This window comes from Panulirus ornatus, chromosome 59, assembly GCF_036320965.1.
Source record: "Panulirus ornatus isolate Po-2019 chromosome 59, ASM3632096v1, whole genome shotgun sequence".
In the NCBI taxonomy this organism is placed as follows: Eukaryota; Metazoa; Arthropoda; class Malacostraca; order Decapoda; family Palinuridae; genus Panulirus; species Panulirus ornatus.
The window spans coordinates 18,723,306-18,741,815 of record NC_092282.1 but is presented as its reverse complement, the minus strand read 5'-3'; the positions used below and the strand labels follow the sequence as shown (position 1 = coordinate 18,741,815).

The 18,510-nt window shown below is 41.0% G+C and overlaps 1 protein-coding gene across 1 annotated transcript in view; it reads right to left on the bottom strand.

Moving 5' to 3' along the window:
* The window catches only part of LOC139767160 (uncharacterized), a 1,522,454-nt gene that overhangs the window by 267,357 nt on the left and 1,236,587 nt on the right, over nucleotides 1-18,510 (bottom strand). Inside the window, 2 exon segments of the mRNA XM_071696189.1 lie at nucleotides 12,639-12,754; nucleotides 13,114-13,233. Coding sequence (XP_071552290.1) covers nucleotides 12,639-12,754; nucleotides 13,114-13,233 — 236 coding nt within the window.

Genomic DNA, 18,510 nt, shown 5'->3' with positions numbered 1-18,510 from the left:
ACATATATCCTCTTGGTCAATCTTTCCTCATTCATTCTCTCCATGTGCCCAAACCATTTCAAAACACCCTCTTCTGCTCTCTCAACCACACTCTTTTTATTTCCACACAGCTCTCTTACCCTTACGTTACTTACTCGATCAAACCACCTCACACCACACATTGTCCTCAAACATCTCATTTCCAGCACATCCATCCTCCTGCGCACCACTCTATCCATAGCCCACGCCTCGCAACCATACAACATTGTTGGAACCACTATTCCTTCAAACATACCCATTTTTGCTTTCCGAGATAATGTTCTCGACTTCCACACATTCTTCAAGGCTCCCAGAATTTTCGCCCCCTCCCCCATCCTATGATCCACTTCCGCTTCCATGGTTCCATCTGCTGCCAGATCCACTCCCGGATATCTAAAACACTTTACTTCCTCCAGTTTTTCTCCATTCAAACTCACCTCCCAATTGACTTGACCCTCAACCCTACTGTACCTAATAACCTTGCTCTTATTCACATTTACTCTTAACTTTCTTCTTTCACACACTTTACCAAACTTAGTCACCAGCTTCTGCAGTTTCTCACATGAATCAGCCACCAGCGCTGTATCATCAGCGAACAACAACTGACTCACTTCCCAAGCTCTCTCATCCCCAACACACTTCATACTTGCCCCTCTTTCCAAAACTCTTGCATTCACCTCCCTAACAACCCCATCCATAAACAAATTAAACAACCATGGAGACATCACACACCCCTGCCGCAAACCTACATTCACTGAGAACCAATCACTTTCCTCTCTTCCTACACTTACACATGCCTTACATCCTCGATAAAAACTTTTCACTGCTTCTAACAACTTGCCTCCCACAGCATATATTCTTAATACCTTCCACAGAGCATCTCTATCAACTCTATCATATGCCTTCTCCAGATCCATAAATGCTACATACAAATCCATTTGCTTTTCTAAGTATTTCTCACATACATTCTTCAAAGCAAACACCTGATCCACACATCCTCTACCACTTCTGAAACCACACTACTCTTCCCCAATCTGATGCTCTGTACATGCCTTCACCCTCTCAATCAATACCCTCCCACATAATTTACCAGGAATACTGAACAAACTTATACTATATATATATATATATATATATATATATATATATTTTTTTTTCTTTTTTTTTTTTTTTTGCTTTGTCGCTGTCTCCCGCATTTGCGAGGTAGCGCAAGGAAACAGACGAAAGAAATGGCCCAACCCACCCCCATACACATGCCTTGATTCAATCCACTGACAGCACGTCAACCCCGGTATACCACATCGCTCCAATTCACTCTATTCTTTGCCCTCCTTTCACCCTCCTGCATGTTCAGGCCCCGATCACACAAAATCTTTTTCACTCCATCTTTCCACCTCCAATTTGGTCTCCCTCTTCTCCTCGTTCCCTCCACCTCCGACACATATATCCTCTTGGTCAATCTTTCCTCACTCATTCTCTCCATGTGACCAAACCATTTCAAAACACCCTTTTCTGCTCTCTCAACCATGCTCTTTTTATTTCCACACATCTCTCTTACCCTTACGTTACTTACTCGATCAAACCACCTCACACCACACATTGTCCTCAAACATCTCATTTCCAGCACATCCATCCTCCTGCGCACAACTCTATCCATAGTCCACACCTCGCAACCATACAACATTGTTGGAACCACTATTCCTTCAAACATGCTGGCAAGGCAGCAGGTTTGGATGGTATTGCAGTGGAATTTATTAAAAAAGGGGGTGACTGTATTGTTGACTGGTTGGTAAGGTTATTCAATGTATGTATGACTCATGGTGAGGTGCTGAGGATTGGCGGAATGCGTGCATAGTGCCATTGTACAAAGGCAAAGGGGATAAGAGTGAGTGCTCAAATTACAGAGGTATAAGTTTGTTGAGTATTCCTGGCAAATTATATAGGAGGGTATTGATTGAGAGGGTGAAGGCATGTACAGAGCATCAGATTGGGGAAGAGCAGTGTGGTTTCAGAAGTGGTAGAGGATGTGTGGATCAGGTGTTTGCTTTGAAGAATGTATGTGAGAAATACTTAGAAAAGCAAATGGATTTGTATGTAGCATTTATGGATCTGGAGAAGGCATATGATAGAGTTGATAGAGATGCTCTGTGGAAGGTATTACGAATATATGGTGTGGGAGGCAAGTTGTTAGAAGCAGTGAAAAGTTTTTATCGAGGATGTAAGGCATGTGTACGTGTAGGAAGAGAGGAAAGTGATTGGTTCTCAGTAAATGTAGGTTTGCGGCAGGGGTGTGTGATGTCTCCATGGTTGTTTAATTTGTTTATGGATGGGGTTGTTAGGGAGGTGAATGCAAGAGTTTGGAAAGAGGGGCAAGTATGAAGTCTGTTGGGGATGAGAGAGCTTGGGAAGTGAGTCAGTTGTTGTTCGCTGATGATATAGCGTTGGTGGCTGATTCATGTGAGAAACTGCAGAAGCTGGTGACTGAGTTTGGTAAAGTGTGTGAAAGAAGAAAGTTAAGAGTAAATGTGAATAAGAGCAAGGTTATTAGGTACAGTGTAGTTGAGGGTCAAGTAAATTGGGAGGTAAGTTTGAATGGAGAAAAACTGGAGGAAGTAAAGTGTTTTAGATATCTGGGAGTGGATTTGGCAGCAGATGGAACCATGGAAGCGGAAGTGAATCATAGGGTGGGGGAGGGGGCGAAAGTTCTGGGAGCCTTGAAGAATGTGTGGAAGTCGAGAACATTATCTCGGAAAGCAAAAATGGGTATGTTTGAAGGAATAGTGGTTCCAACAATGTTGTATGGTTGCGAGGCGTGGGCTATGGATAGAGTTGTGCGAAGGAAGGTGGATGTGCTGGAAATGAGATGTTTGAGGACAATATGTGGTTTGAGGTGGTTTGATCAAGTAAGTAAGAGAGATGTGTGGTAATAAAAAGTGTGGTTGAGAGAGCAGAAGAGGGTGTTTTGAAATAGTTTGGTCACATGGAAAGAATGAGTGAGGAAAGATTGACCAAGAGGATATATGTGTCAGAGGTGGAGGGAACGAGGAAAAGTGGGAGACCAAATTGGAGGTGGAAAGATGGAGTGAAAAAGATTTTGAGTGATCGGGGCCTGAACATGAAGGAGGGTGAAAGGCGTGCAATGAATAGAGTGAATTGGAACGATGTGGTATACCAGGGTCGACGTGCTGTCAATGGATTGAACCAGGGCATGTCAAGCGTCTGGGGTAAACCATGGAAAGTTCTGTAGGGCAGGGATGTGGAAAGGGAGCTGTGGTTTCGGTGAATTATTACATGACAGCTAGAGACTGAGAGTGAATGAATGGGGCCTTTGTTGTCTTTTCCTAGCGCTACCTCGCAAACATGAGAGGGGAGGGGGTTGTTATTTCATGTGCGGCGAGGTAGCGATGGGAATGAATAAAGGCAGACAGTATGAATTGTGTACATGTGTATATATGTATATGTCTGTGTGTGTATATATATATATATATGTATACAATGAGATGTATAGGTATGTATATTTGCGTGTATGGACGTGTATGTATATACATGTGTATGTGGGTGGGTTGGGCCATTCTTTCGTCTGTTTCCTTGCGCTACCTCGCTAATGCGGGAGACAGCGACAAAGCAAAATAAAATAATAAATATATATATATATATATATATATATATATATATATATATATATATATATATATATATATATATATATGTAATACATATATATGTATGTATGTAAGTAGGAGAGATGGCCAGAGAGCGTTATTGGATTATGTGTTAATTGATAGGTGCGCGAAAGAGAGACTTTTGGATGTTAATATGCTGAAAGTTGCAAGTGAAGGGATGTCTCATCATTATCTTATGGAGGCGAAGGTGAAGATTTGTAGAGGTTTTCAGAAAAGAAGAGAGAATGTTGGGGTGAAAACAGTGGTGAGAGTAAGTGAGCTTGGGAAGGAGACTTGTGTGAGGAAGTACCAGGAGAGACTGAGTACAGAATGGAAAAAGGTGAGAACAAACGACGTAAGGGGAGTGGGGGAGGAATGGGATGTATTTAGGGAAGCAGTGATGGCTTGCGCAAAAGATGCTTGTGGCATGAGAAGCGTGGGAGGTGGGCAGATTAGAAAGGGTAGTGAGTGGTGGGATGAAGAAGTAAGATTATTAGTGAGAGAGAAGGGAGAGGCATTTGGACGATTTTTGCAGGGAAATAACGCAAATGAGTGGGAGATGTATAAAAGAAAGAGACATGAGGTCAAGAGAAAGGTGCAAGAGGTGAAAAAGAGGGCAAATGAGAGTTGGGGTGAGAGAGTATCATTAAATTTTAGGGAGAATAAAAGGATGTTTTGGAAGGAGGTTAATAAAGTGCATAAGACAAGGGAACGGATGGGAACTTCAGTGAAGGGGGCAAATGGGGAAGTGATAACAAGTAGTGGTGATGTGATAAGGAGATGGATTGAGTATTTTGAAGGTTAATTGAATGTGTTTGATGATAAGAGTGGCAGATTTAGGGTGTTTTGGTCGAGGTGGTGTGCAATGTGAGAGTGTAAAGAAAAATGATTTGGTAAACAGAGAAGAGGTAGTAAAAGCTTTGCAGAAGATGAAAGCCGGCAAGGCCGAGGGTTTGGATGATATTGCAGAAGAATTTATTAAAAAAGGGGGTGACTGTATTGTTGACTGGTTGAGAATGTTATTTAATGTATGTATGTCTCATTGTGAGGTGCCTGAGGATTGAAGGAGTGCTTGCATAGTGCCATTGTACAAAGGCAAAGGGGATAAAAGTGAGTGCTCAAATTACAGAGGTATAAGTTTGTTGAGTATTCCTGGGAAATTATATGGGAGGGTATTGATTGAGAGGGTGAAGGTACGTACAGAGCATCAGATTGGGAAGAGCAGTGTGGTTTCAGAAATGGTAGAGGATGTGTGGATCAGGTGTTTGCTTTGAAGAATGCATGTGAGAAATACTTAGAAAAGCAAATGGATTTGCATGTAGAATTTATGGGTTTGGAGAAGGCATATGATAGAGTTGATAGAGATGCTCTGTGGAAGGTATTAAGAATATATGGTGTTAGAGGCAAGTTGTTAGAAGCATTGAAAAGTTTTTATCGAGGATGTAAAGGCAAGTGTGTGTGTAGGAAGAGAGGAAAGTAATTGGTTCTCAGTGATTGCAGGTTTGCGGCAGGGGTGTGTGATGTCTCCATGGTTGTTTAATTTGTTTATGGATGGGGATGTTAGGGAGGTGAATGCAAGAATTTTGGAGAGAGGGGCAAGTATGCAGTCTGTTGTGGATGAGAGAGCTTGGGAAGTGAGTCAGTTGTTGTTCGCTGATGATACAGCGCTGATGGCTGATTCGGGTGAGAATCTGCAGAAGCTGGTGACTGAGTTTGGTAAAAAGTGTGAAAGAAGAAAGCTGAGAGTAAATGTGAATAAGAGCAGGGTTATTAGGTATAGCAGGGTTGAGGGACAAGTCAATTGGAAGTAAGTTTGAATGGAGAAAAACTGGAGGAAGTGAAGTGTTTCAGATATCTGGGAGTGGATTTGGCACCAGATGGAGCCATGGTAGTGGAAATGAATCATAGGTTGGGGGGGGTGAAAATTGTGGGAGCATTGAAGAATGTGTGGAAGTCAAGAACTTTATCTTGGAAAACAAAAATGGGTATGTTTGAAGGAATGGTGGTTCCAACAATGTTATATGGTTGCAAGGCGTGGGCTATGGATAGAGTTGTGCGGAGGGTGGATGTGCTGGAAATGAGATGCTTGAGGACAATATGTGGTGTGAGATGGTTTGATCGAGTAAGTAATAATAGGGTAAGAGAGATGTGTGGTAATAAAAATAGTGTGGTTGAGAAAGCAGAAGAGGATGTTTTGAAATGGTTTGGTCACATGGAGAGAATGAGTGAGGAAAGATTGACAAAGGGGATATATGTGTCAGAGGTGGAGGGAACGAGGAGAAGGGGGAGACTTAATTGGAGGTGGAAAGATGGAGTGAAAAAGATTTTGAGTGATCGGGGCCTGAACATGAAGGAGGGTGAAAGGCGTGCAAGGAATAGAGTGAATTGGAACGATGTGGTATACCGGGGTCAACGTGCTGTCAATGGATTGAACCAGGGCATGTGAAGCATCTTGGGTAAACCATGGAAAGTTCTGTGGGGCCTGGATGTGGAAAGGGAGCTGTAGTTTCGGTGCATTATTACATGACAGCTAGAGACTGAGTGTGAATGAATGTGACCTTTGTTGTCTTTTCCTAGCGCTACCTCGCGCACATTTGGGGGGAGGGGGTTGTTATGTCATGTGTGGCGGGGTGGCGATGGGAATGAATAAAGGCAGACAGTATGAATCATGTACATGTGTATATATGTATATGTCTGTGCATGTATATATATATATGTATACAATGAGATGTATAGGTATGTATATTTGTGTGTGTGGACGTGTATGTATATACATGTGTATGTGGGTGGGTTGGGCCATTTCTTTCGTCTGTTTCCTTGCACTACCTCCCTAACGCGGGAGACAGCAACAAAGCAAAATAAATAATATTTATAAATAAATAAATATATGTCTGTGTATGTATATGTATATATACGTTGAAATGTATAGATATGTAAATGTGCATGTGTGGACGTGTATGTATACACATAAGTATGTGAGTGGGTTGGGCCATTCTTTCATCTGTTTCCTTGCCCTACCTCGCTAACACAGAAGACAGCAACAAATTATAATATATAAATATAAATAAAAAGATGGTTTGGAAGGAGGTAAATAAAGTGCCTAAGGCAAGAGAACAAATGGGAACATCGGCAGAGGGAGGTAAATAAAGTGCATAAGACAAGAGAACAAATGGGAACATCGGTAAAGGGGGTTAACGGGGAGGTAATAACAAGTAGTGGTGAAGTGAGAAGGAGTGAGTATTTTGAAGGTTTGTCGAATGTCTTGGATGATAGAGAGGTACATTTAGGGTGTTTTGGTCGTGGTGGTGTGCGAAGTGAGAGGGTCAGGGAGAATGATTTGGTAAACAGAGAAGAGGTAGCGAAAGCTTTGCGGAAAATGAAAGCCAGCAAGGCGGCAGGTTTGGATGGTATTGCAGTGGAACTTATTAAAAAAGGGGGTGAGTGTGTTGTTGATTGGTTGTTGAGGATATTCAATGTATGTATGGTTCATGGTGAAGTGCCTGAGGATTGGCGGAATGCACACATAGTGCCATTGTACAAAGGCAAAGGGGATAAAGATGAGTGTTCAAATTACAGAGGTATAAGTTTGTTGAGCATATGATAGAGTTGATAGAGATGCTCTGTGGAAGGTATTAAGAGTATATGGTGTGAGAGGCAAGTTGCTGGAAGCAGTGACAAGTTTTTATTGAGGATGTAAGGCATGTGTTCGAGTAGGAAGAGAGGAAAGTGATTGGTTCTCAGTCAAAGGGAGCTGTGGCTTCCCTGCATTATGCATGACAGCCAGAGACTGAGTGTGAACAAATGCGGCCTTTCTTGTCTTTCCATATTGCTACTTCACGCACGTACGGGGAAAGGGGTTGTTATTTCAAGTGTGGCAGGGTGGCGACAGGAATGAATAAAGGCAGCAAGTTTGAATTATATACATGTATATCTATGTATATGTCTGTGTATGTATATCATATGTATACATTGAAATAAATAGGTATGTAATGTGCGTGTGTGGACATGTATGTATATACATGTGTATATGGGTGGGTTGGGATATTCTTTCTCATCTGTTTCCTTGCGCTACCTCGCTAACGCAGGAGACAGCGACAAAGTATCATCATCATAATAAATACAGGAGGAAGAGAAGTGTTTTAGATACCTGGGAATGGATTTGGCAGTGGATGGAACCATGGAGGTGGAAGTGAGTCACAGGGTGGGGGAGGGGGTGAAGGTTCTGGGAGCAGTGAGGAATGTGTGGAAGGCGAGAGCATTATCTCGGAAAGCAAAAAGGGTATGTTAGAAGGAATAGTGGTTCCAACAATGTTATATGGTTGTGAGGTATGGGCTATAGATAGAGTTGTGCAGAGGAGGGTGGATGTGTTGGACATAAGATGTTTGAAGACAATGTGTGGTGTGAGGTATTTTGATCGAGTAAATAATGCAAGGATAAGAGAGAAGTGTGGTAATAAAAAGAGTGTGGTTGAGAGAGCTGAAAAGGGTGTACTGAAATGGTTTGGTCACATGAGAGAATAAGTGAGGAAAGATTGACAAAGAGGATATATGTGTCAGAGGTAGAGGGAATGAGGAGACGTGGGAGACCAAATTGGCGGTGGAAGGATGGACTGAAAAAGATTTTGAGCGATCGGGGCCTGAACATGCAGGAGGGTGAAAGGCGTGCAAGGAATAGAGTGAATTGGAAAGGTGTGGTATGCCGGGGTTGACATGCTGTTAATGGATTGAAGCAAGGCACGTGAAACGTCTGGGGTAAACCATGGAAAGTTTCGTGGGGCCTGGATGTGGTAAGGGAGCTGTGGTTTCGGTGCATTATACATGACAGCTAGAGACTGAGTGTGAACGAATGTGGCCTTTATTGTCTTTTCCTAGCGCTACCTCGCGCACATGTAGGGGGAGGGCAGTGTCATTTCATGTGTGGCAGGGTGACAATGGGAATGAATAAAGGCAGCAAGTATGACTTATGTCTGTATGTATATATATATGTATATGTTGAAATGTTTTTTTTTTTTTTTTTTTTTTTTTTTTTTTTTTTTTTATACTTTGTCGCTGTCTCCCGCATTTGCGAGGTAGCGCAAGGAAACAGACGAAAGAAAGGGCCCAACCCCCCCCATACACATGTATATACATACGTCCACACACGCAAATATACATACCTACACAGCTTTCCATGGTTTACCCCAGACGCTTCACATGCCCTGATTCAATCCACTGACAGCACGTCAACCCCGGTATACCACATCGCTCCAATTCACTCTATTCCTTGCCCTCCTTTCACCCTCCTGCTTGTTCAGGCCCCGATCACACAAAATCTCCTTCACCACCACCACCCCACTAGATGTTGAAATGTATAGGTAAGAATATGTGCGTGTGTAGACATGTATTTATATACATGTTTATGTGGGTGGGTTGGGCCATTCTTTCATATGTTTCCTTGCGCTACCTCGCTGATGCGGGAGACAGCGACAAAGTATAATGATGATAAAATAAATAGATGCCCACACATGCACATATACATTTCAACGTATACATACATACACATACACAGACACATACACACATGTACATATTCATAATTACTGCCTACAACCATTCCTCTTGCCATCCGACCACATTCGTTCACACTCAGTCTTTAGCTGTCATGTGTAATTCACGAAAATCATAGCTCCCTTTCCACATCTAGGCAACACAGATCTTTTAATGGTCTACCCCAGACACTTTGCATGCCCTGGTTCAATCCACTGACAGCACATCCATCCCGGTATACCACATCATTCCAATTCACTCTATTGCTTGTATGCCTTTCACCCTCCTGTATGTTCAGGCCCCGATCACTCAAAATCTTTGTCACTCCATCCTTTCACATCCAATTTGCTCTCCCACTTCTCCTTCTTCCCTCCACCTCTGACACATATATCCTCTTTCTCAATCTTTCCCCACTCATTCTCTCCATGTGACCAAACCATTTCAACACACCCTCTTCTGCTCTCAACCACACTCTTTCTATTACCACACATCTCTATTACCCTTTCATCACATACTCGATCAAACGAACCACGTCACACCACATATTATCCTCAAACATCTCATTTCCAACACATCCACCCTCTTCTGCACAACCCTATTTATAGCCCACACTTCACAACCATATAACATTGTTGGAACCACTATTCCTTCAAATGTACCCATTTTTGCTCGACGAGATAACGTTCTTGCCTTCCACACATTCTTCAACACTCCAAGAATCTTCACTCCCTCCCCCACCCCATGACTCACTTCTCCTTCCATGGTTCCATCCGCTGCCAAATCCACTCCCAGGTATCTAAAACACTTCCTTTCCTCCAGTTTTTCTTCATTCAAACTTATTTATCTATTTTGCTTTGTCGCTGTCTCCCACGTTAGCGAGGTAGCGCAAGGAAACAGATGAAAGAATGGCCCAACCCACCCACATACACACGTCCACACAGCACATGCAAGTATACATACCTATACAGCTCAACGTATACATATATATACACACACAGACAAATACATATATACAAATGTACATAATTCATACTGTCTGCCTTTATTCATTCCCATCGCCAATCCATTAAACTTAATGTCCCTATTAACTTGTCCCTTAACCCTACTGAATGTAATAACCTTGCTCTTATTCACACTTACTCTAAACTTTCTCCTTTCAACCACTTTTCCAAACTCAGTCACCAACTTCTGCAGTTTCTCACTTGAACCAGCCACTAGAGCTGTACCATCAGAGAACAACTTACTTTCTTCCCAGGCCCTCTAATCCCCAACAGACCACATACTCGACCCTCTCTCCAAAACTCATGCATTTACCTCCCTAACCACCTCATCCATAAACAAATTAACAACCATGGGGACATCACACACCCAAGACGCAGACCGACATTCACTGGGAACTAATCACTCTCCTCTCTTCCATCAAGTTTCAATATCTGGCATTATTTTTTTTACTTAAAGACAATATCTGATAGTAGGGGAGGAGAAATAAATTGAGAAAGTATCTTTACGTGATGCCTGCGGGTTAGCATGAACTTCCTGAAGTGTAACAGATTTCTTCATCCCTACATTCAAAATGATAAATTGTTAAAGGAATGAAAAAATTATATGACTAAATCTAAAGAGTGCTTAGGAGTTGGCAACACATTGGTGCTTAGAGTACCTTTAAATATAGTAATCTAATTTTTTCATGCCTTCTACAATTTACCATTATGAATGTAAGGAGGAAGAAATCTGTTATGCTTCAGAAAAAAACACAAAAATACTTTTTCATTTTCCTTCTGCTCCCTATCAGATATTGTCTTTAAGTAATAATAATAATGCCAGATGTGGAAACTATGGTTTTGCCTTGAAAAAAAAAAATGAAGTGAAAAAGACCAATTCCCATTTTGCTTGAAAACTGACACTTTTCAGAAGTACAGCCACTTTCTCATTACACAGCCATGGGGTTAAAGGGAGTACCAAACATTAACAGATATAAAGAATAAAAGAAGGGGGCTAATGGGGAGGTAATAACAAGTATTGGAGAAGTGAGAAGATGGAGTGAGTATTTTGAAGGCTTGTTGAATGTGTTTGATGATAGAGTGGCAGATATAGGGTGTTTTGGTCGAGGTGGTGTGCAAAGTGAGAGGGTAAAGGAGAATGGTTTGGTAAACAGGGAAGAGGTACTGAAAGCTTTGTGGAAGATGAAAGCTGCCAAGGCGGCGGGTTTGGATGGTGTTGCAGTAGAATTTATTGAAAAAAGGGTGTGACTGTGTTGCTGACTGGTTGGTGAGGATATTCAATGTATGTATGGTTCATGGTGAAGTGCCTGAGGATGGGCGGAATGCATGCATAGTGCCACTGTACAAGGGCAAAGGGGATAAAGGTGAGTGTTCAAATTACAGAGGTATAAGTTTGTTGAGTATTCCTGGGAAATCATATGGGAGGGGTATTGATTCAGAGGATAAAGGCATGTACAGAGCATCAGATTGGGGAAGAGAAGTGTGGTTTCAGAAGTGGTAGAGGATGTGTGGATCAGGTGTTTGCTTTGAAGAATGTATGTGAGAAATACTTAGAAAAACAGATGGATATGTGTGTAGCATTTATGGATCTGGGGAGACCATATGAATGAGTTGATAAAGATGCTCTGTGGAAAGTATTAAGAGTATATGTTGTGGGAGGGAAGTTGCTAGAAGCAGTGAAAAGTTTAGAAGCAGTAAAAAGTTTTTATCAAGGATATAAGGCATTTGTACGAGTAGAAAGAGATGAAAGTGATTGGTTCCAGTGAATGTCGATTTGCAGCAGGTAAACCATGAAAAGTTTTGTGGGGCATAGATGTGGAAAGGGGGCTGCAGTTTCGGTGCATTACACATGACAGCTAGAGACTGAGTGTGAACGAATATGGCCTTTGTTGTCTTTTCCTAGCACTACCTCACACACATGCAGGTTGGAGGGGGGGGGTGTGCCATTTTATGTGTGGTGGGGTGGCAACGAGAATGGATAAAGGCAGCATGTATGAATATGTACATGTGTATATATGTGTGTCTGTGTATGTATATATATGTATATGTTGAAACGTATAGGTATGTATATATGTGTGTGCGCGTTTATGTGTATACATATGTATGTGGGTGGGTTGGGCCATTCTTTTGTCTGTTTCCTTGCCCTACCTCACTAACACAAGAGACAGTGCCAAAGTATAAAAAATATATATATAAAGAAACAATGAAAAGGTAAAAAGTACATGATGAAGAAATGCAAAACTAAAAATTGGGATAACTACAGCTTACTGGCAACTGTTTGTTTTTTGGTTAAAGCCTTAAGCCTATCTATTTCCAAATGCATATTTCATCTTTAAGGCAATGTAACTAATTTGATACAAGAATCTTCTATTTACCTTCAATAGTGTAACAATGCAAAATCATATTATGTGATTAAGATCACTCAATTTACCTGCTAGTCAATTCTTGCTCTTTAGCTGCATGATGATCCTCAAGTTCAGTGAGTCTTCGCTCTAACAAAGCCAACTCTGTTTGGAGATTGTCTCGTTCCCGCTCATACTCTGCTAGCTGAAATGTATATGATTTAGCCCTGATTCAGAGCATTTTTGGTAGAATTCTCACCAAAGATTAGGCAATAACTCTTTGCTCAAAGGTTAAGCAGTAACATCTATCAAACATTGTACTGTTCTCTGAATTTTTTGATAGGCATACTGCACTGACTAATTAGTCAGAAATTAACGAGCTTAAAACAGAAATATTTCCTTGAAATGTTAAAGTATTTATATCTACACCCTACATCATTCTATAATTATTATCAATGTGGCTGAAGTTAACCAGATGGCATGGCCATTAACCCAAGAACGACTACAGAATTTGGTCATGACCCCATATCATACGGTGATAAATCAATAAATGCATAGTCACACCTTAGTCTTTAGTTTGGTAGCCTCCTTCCTGCTCTCATTATGACGGTCTTCTTCTGATGACAGACGTAAGCGGAGATTGTCCAGTTCCTGAGATTTCCCAAGTCCTTCTGTCTCCAGTAACTTAGATAAAAAATAAAATCATTAAAATAGAATTCAAAGCGATTTTGTGTACAATTCATTTTCTTTCTCCACAATATGACTGACCAGTAGTTAAAGTGGCTTTGGCAAACTTGGTATCATAACTGGACTACATATCTAATGTGAAGTACAAATCCACAAAAAAGTTATGACTAAGCTACCCAAGACCTGCAAATAGTTCTCAATTAATCTTGGGTCATGTAACAAAATCACAATAAGATTACCAAAACTATCATATGGAGGCACTACAGTTTCATGTTTTGCTGTCCCTAGCCTCTAACTCATGCCTAACTAATATTGCTAATTTGGAGAAGGTGAGTTGAATGTGTATATCTATAGCTCCTTCACTGAAGATGCAGAAAATCTTTAGATAAAACCTTTATTTGCACCTTTAAGATGAACTAAAGGTGTAGGTAATTATCAATGTCACTCAAATTATTCTATGTCACATCATAATCTAATACACCTATCTATTAGACATAGACAATATTTGAGTATTTTCTTCCCTAGCATGATCCTTGAATTCCAGCTCTTTGCCATTTATTACTAATCCATCTGTATTTGTATACATTACTTCCATTGAGACATTTCCATTAGGTACAGTAGGGTTGAGGGTCAAGTCAATTGGGAGGTGAGTTTGAATGGAGAAAAACTGGAGGAAGTGAAGTGTTTTAGATATCTGGGAGTGGATCTGGCAGCGGATGGAACCATGGAAGCGGAAGTGGATCATAGGGTGGGGGAGGGGGCGAAAATCCTGGGAGCCTTGAAGAATGTGTGGAAGTCGAGAGCATTATCTCGGAAAGCAAAAATGGGTATGTTTGAAGGAATAGTGGTTCCAACAATGTTGTATGGTTGCGAGGCGTGGGCTATGGATAGAGTTGTGCGCAGGAGGATGGATGTGCTGGAAATGAGATGTTTGAGGACAATGTGTGGTGTGAGGTGGTTTGATCGAGTAAGTAACGTAAGGGTAAGAGAGATGTGTGGAAATAAAAAGAGCGTGGTTGAGAGAGCAGAAGAGGGTGTTTTGAAATGGTTTGGGCACATGGAGAGAATGAGTGAGGAAAGATTGACCAAGAGGATATATATGTCGAGGTGGAGGGAACGAGGAGAAGAGGGAGACCAAATTGGAGGTGGAAAGATGGAGTGAAAAAGATTTTGTGTGATCGGGGCCTGAACATGCAGGAGGGTGAAAGGAGGGCAAGGAATAGAGTGAATTGGAGCGATGTGGTATACCGGGGTTGACGTGCTGTCAGTGGATTGAATCAAGGCATGTGAAGCGTCTGGGGTAAACCATGGAAAGCTGTGGAGGTATGTATATTTGCGTGTGTGGACGTATGTATATACATGTGTATGGGGGTGGGTTGGGCCATTTCTTTCGTCTGTTTCCTTGCGCTACCTCGCAAACGCGGGAGACAGCGACAAAGCAAAAAAAAAAAATCATTCCTGACCTCTGAGGTATCAGTAGGATTTTTTAAATTTCTCTATGCATTGTGCATTAACCATGTCTTCAGTTATCTTATTCCATTCATCCATATGCATTGTGCATTAACCATGTCTTCAGTTATCTTATTCCATTCATCCATCACTCTTATACCATAAATGTACTATTTCAAATCTTTCTCAGCAAATTCCTTGCTTTATTTCATGTTGCATCCTCTAAATGTTTTATCCCTAAATCTCTTGAACTGTTTACTATCTGTCACCAATCTGTTTTAAAAACTTAAGGGTAGAGATCAGGCTACCCCTCGCCCTTCTCTCATGAAAGTTAGACAAATTCAAAACCTACAGTCTTTCCCTTAGCTCTCTAAATTCTGTTATATCATTTAGTTCTTTGTGCTTCTTTAGGTGCAATAACCAATTCTGATAAGAACATTTTATTTTTTGTCTTACGTGTGGTGTCAACCGCTTGATGAATATTTCCTTCTCCATGTGCCTGAATGAAATTCTAATATTTACTAGCAGACATTTGGTCTCCTTAACAATTTATAGAAAAATAAATTCACCTAAAGTGGGGCCCTGATGACAGGTTAGGGATAATGTCAACTACCATGTCCTTCTCACAAACAGATTCCTGCAGCTTATTTTCTAGTAATCATAATCATATCAAAGCTTTCTTTCAATGTAAACCATCTTCATTACATTTACACATCTGAACTTCACCAAACATGTTTCAGACCTACTATGGAGTCTGTCAAGGAGAATCACTCCTCCACACCTTTCACTTTCCTCATAACATTTCCATCATCTGCAAACATAATCAAGTGGGAGCCCATGCCTTCTAACAAGGCATTCACATAGATCAAAAGGAAGTAATGATCCCAGAGCAAAATTCTGTGCACTACGCAGGTGACCTCAACACTTTTTGAGAAAGCTCCTCCAATGTGTGTCCTTTGTTCCCTTCCACTTACATAATAATCTCTCCATTGAAGGACTCTCCCCCTTATTTCTACATGAGGATAAAGGCTTCTTTATCAGCTTGCCATGCAATACACTGTCAAATTCTTCCAGGCAGTCTAGATACAAACAATTCACCAGACTTCCCTTTGTTTATGACAGAGCCCAATCTCTCATAGAAATCCAAGAGGTTCATCACAAATTACCTTCTTTTCCTAAAATCATGCTATCTCTCACTTGGGTAAATTCTCCTCTATAGAAAGCCATCCATTTCTTTTGATTATCTTTACCAGAAACTAAAAAAAAGGCCACTCTAGTTAGTGAGAATAGTCTGTAATACAATGTCTTTTCCTGTTCTTCTTTTATGAACATGCTCATAACATTTGCCTTTTTAAACTCACTGCCTTGGCACTCTGCCTCTCTCCAACAAAATCTTGAACAGTATTTCATGAGGTCTGTCTGGTGTACCTGCACACATCATCAATCATATGGAGAAATTTCACCTGACCCTGAGCCTTCTATAGGTCAAGATCTTTGAGTATTCCAATATGTCTTTTCTAGTTATCTAAATGATTTCCAAAAAACCCTCAGTTTAGTAAGTTGTATGGAAGACTGGTGATTGAGAGGGTGAAGGCATATAAAGGGCATCAAACTGGGGAGGAAAAATGTGGTTTCAGAATGGTAGAGGACATTTGGATTAGGTGTTTGCTTTAAAGAATGAGTGAAAAGTACTAAAAGCAACAGAAGAATTTGTCTGCAGCATTTAGGGATCTGGAGAAAGCATATGATACACTTGATAGAGATACCTTGTTGGACATAAAAGTTACCAAAAATCATTATCATCTTGAAAAACTGACTCCAAGCAGAGCTGGCCAATGTTACTAGGCATTTAGTTATCCCACAACAATTATAACAACATGAAGCCAGAGCAGGTGTGAAATTCACATAGATTCATCACAACTCAATAATCCAAGATACAATGATTGAATGAGACAATTTTTTTTTCTTTTTTTTTTTTGCTTTGTCGCTGTCTCCCGCGTTTGCGAGGTAGCGCAAGGAAACAGACGAAAGAAATGGCCCAACCCACCCCCATACACATGTATATACATACACGTCCACACACGCAAATATACATACCTACACAGCTTTCCATGGTTTACCCCAGACGCTTCACATGCCCTGATTCAATCCACTGACAGCACGTCAACCTCAGTATACCACATCGATCCAATTCACTCTATTCCTTGCCCTCCTTTCACCTTCCTGCATGTTCAGGCCCCGATCACACAAAATCTTTTTCACTCCAACTTTCCACCTCCAATTTGGTCTCCCACTTCTCCTCGTTCCCTCCACCTCTGACACATATATCCTCTTGGTCAATCTTTCCTCACTCATTCTCTCCATGTGCCCAAACCATTTCAAAACAACCTCTTCTGCTCTCTCAACCACGCTCTTTTTATTTCCACACATCTCTCTTACCCTTACGTTACTTACTCGATCAAACCACCTCACACCACAAAGTGTCCTCAAACATCTTATTTCCAGCACATCCACCCTCCTGCGCACAACTCTATCCATAGCCCACACCTCGCAACCATACAACATTGTTGGAAACAATATATATATATATATATATTTTTTTTTTCGCTGTCTCCCGCGTTTGCGAGGTAGCGCAAGGAAACAGACGAAAGAAATGGCGCAACCCACCCCCATACATATGTATATACATACATGTCCACACACGCAAATATACATACCTACACAGCTTTCCATGGTTTACCGAGATGCTTCACATGCCCTGATTCAATCCACTGACAGCACGACCACCCCGGTATACTACATCGATCCAATTCACTCTATTCCTTGCTCTCCTTTCACCCTCCTGCATGTTCAGGCCCTGATCACACAAAATCTTTTTCACTCCATCTTTCCACCTCCAATTTGGTCTCCCACTTCTCCTCGTTCCCTCCACCTCCGACACATATATCCTCTTGGTCAATCTTTCCTCACTCATTCTCTCCATGTGCCCAAACCATTTCAAAACATCCCTCTTCTGCTCTCTCAACCACACTCTTTTTATTTCCACACATCTCTCTTACCCTTACGTTAATCAAACCACCTCACACCACACATTGTCCTCAAACATCTCATTTCCAGCACATCCACCCTCCAGCGCACAACTCTATCCATAGCCCACGCCTCGCAACCATACAACATACAACAATGACTGAATGAGACATAATATATTTGATAAAGAGTGTGACAGTAGTGAAGAGGATTTACAAAGTAACAATGAAACTAATAATGGCTCTGAACATGAGGAAATGAATAGGAGGAGACAGCATCTTGCTCCACACACATTGGTGAATGAAGTGATATGCAATGGAACTAAATTCAGATTAAATATCATGTTCCTAATTCATTGGATTTTGATACCACACCATCAGGAATTATATCAGCAGATTTGATTATGGAGACACGTAATGCCACTGACTTTAAAAAAAAAATTCATTTAAAAGTAATGAATTTACTTGTGACCAAAACAAATAGATACCATACACATACAGTGAAAAATGCAAAACTTGCAAGAACCTCTTCAAGGCATTAATGAGAAAATACGAGTGTCACTGAATGTTATGTGTCTTCTTGCATTACCTATGGTGATGCTACAGGTACATGTAGGCGATCAAATTAATTACTGGAGCATAAACCGTCTTTTTCACATAGAAATTTATGAGACAACTAAGTAATATGACTACTACTCTCTTTTCTCAGAACACTGCATTCTGTAAACAGTGATATGGTAATGGATTAGATAATCTACACAAAAGATCTGCTTTGAATAATGACATTAAAAATAAAAAA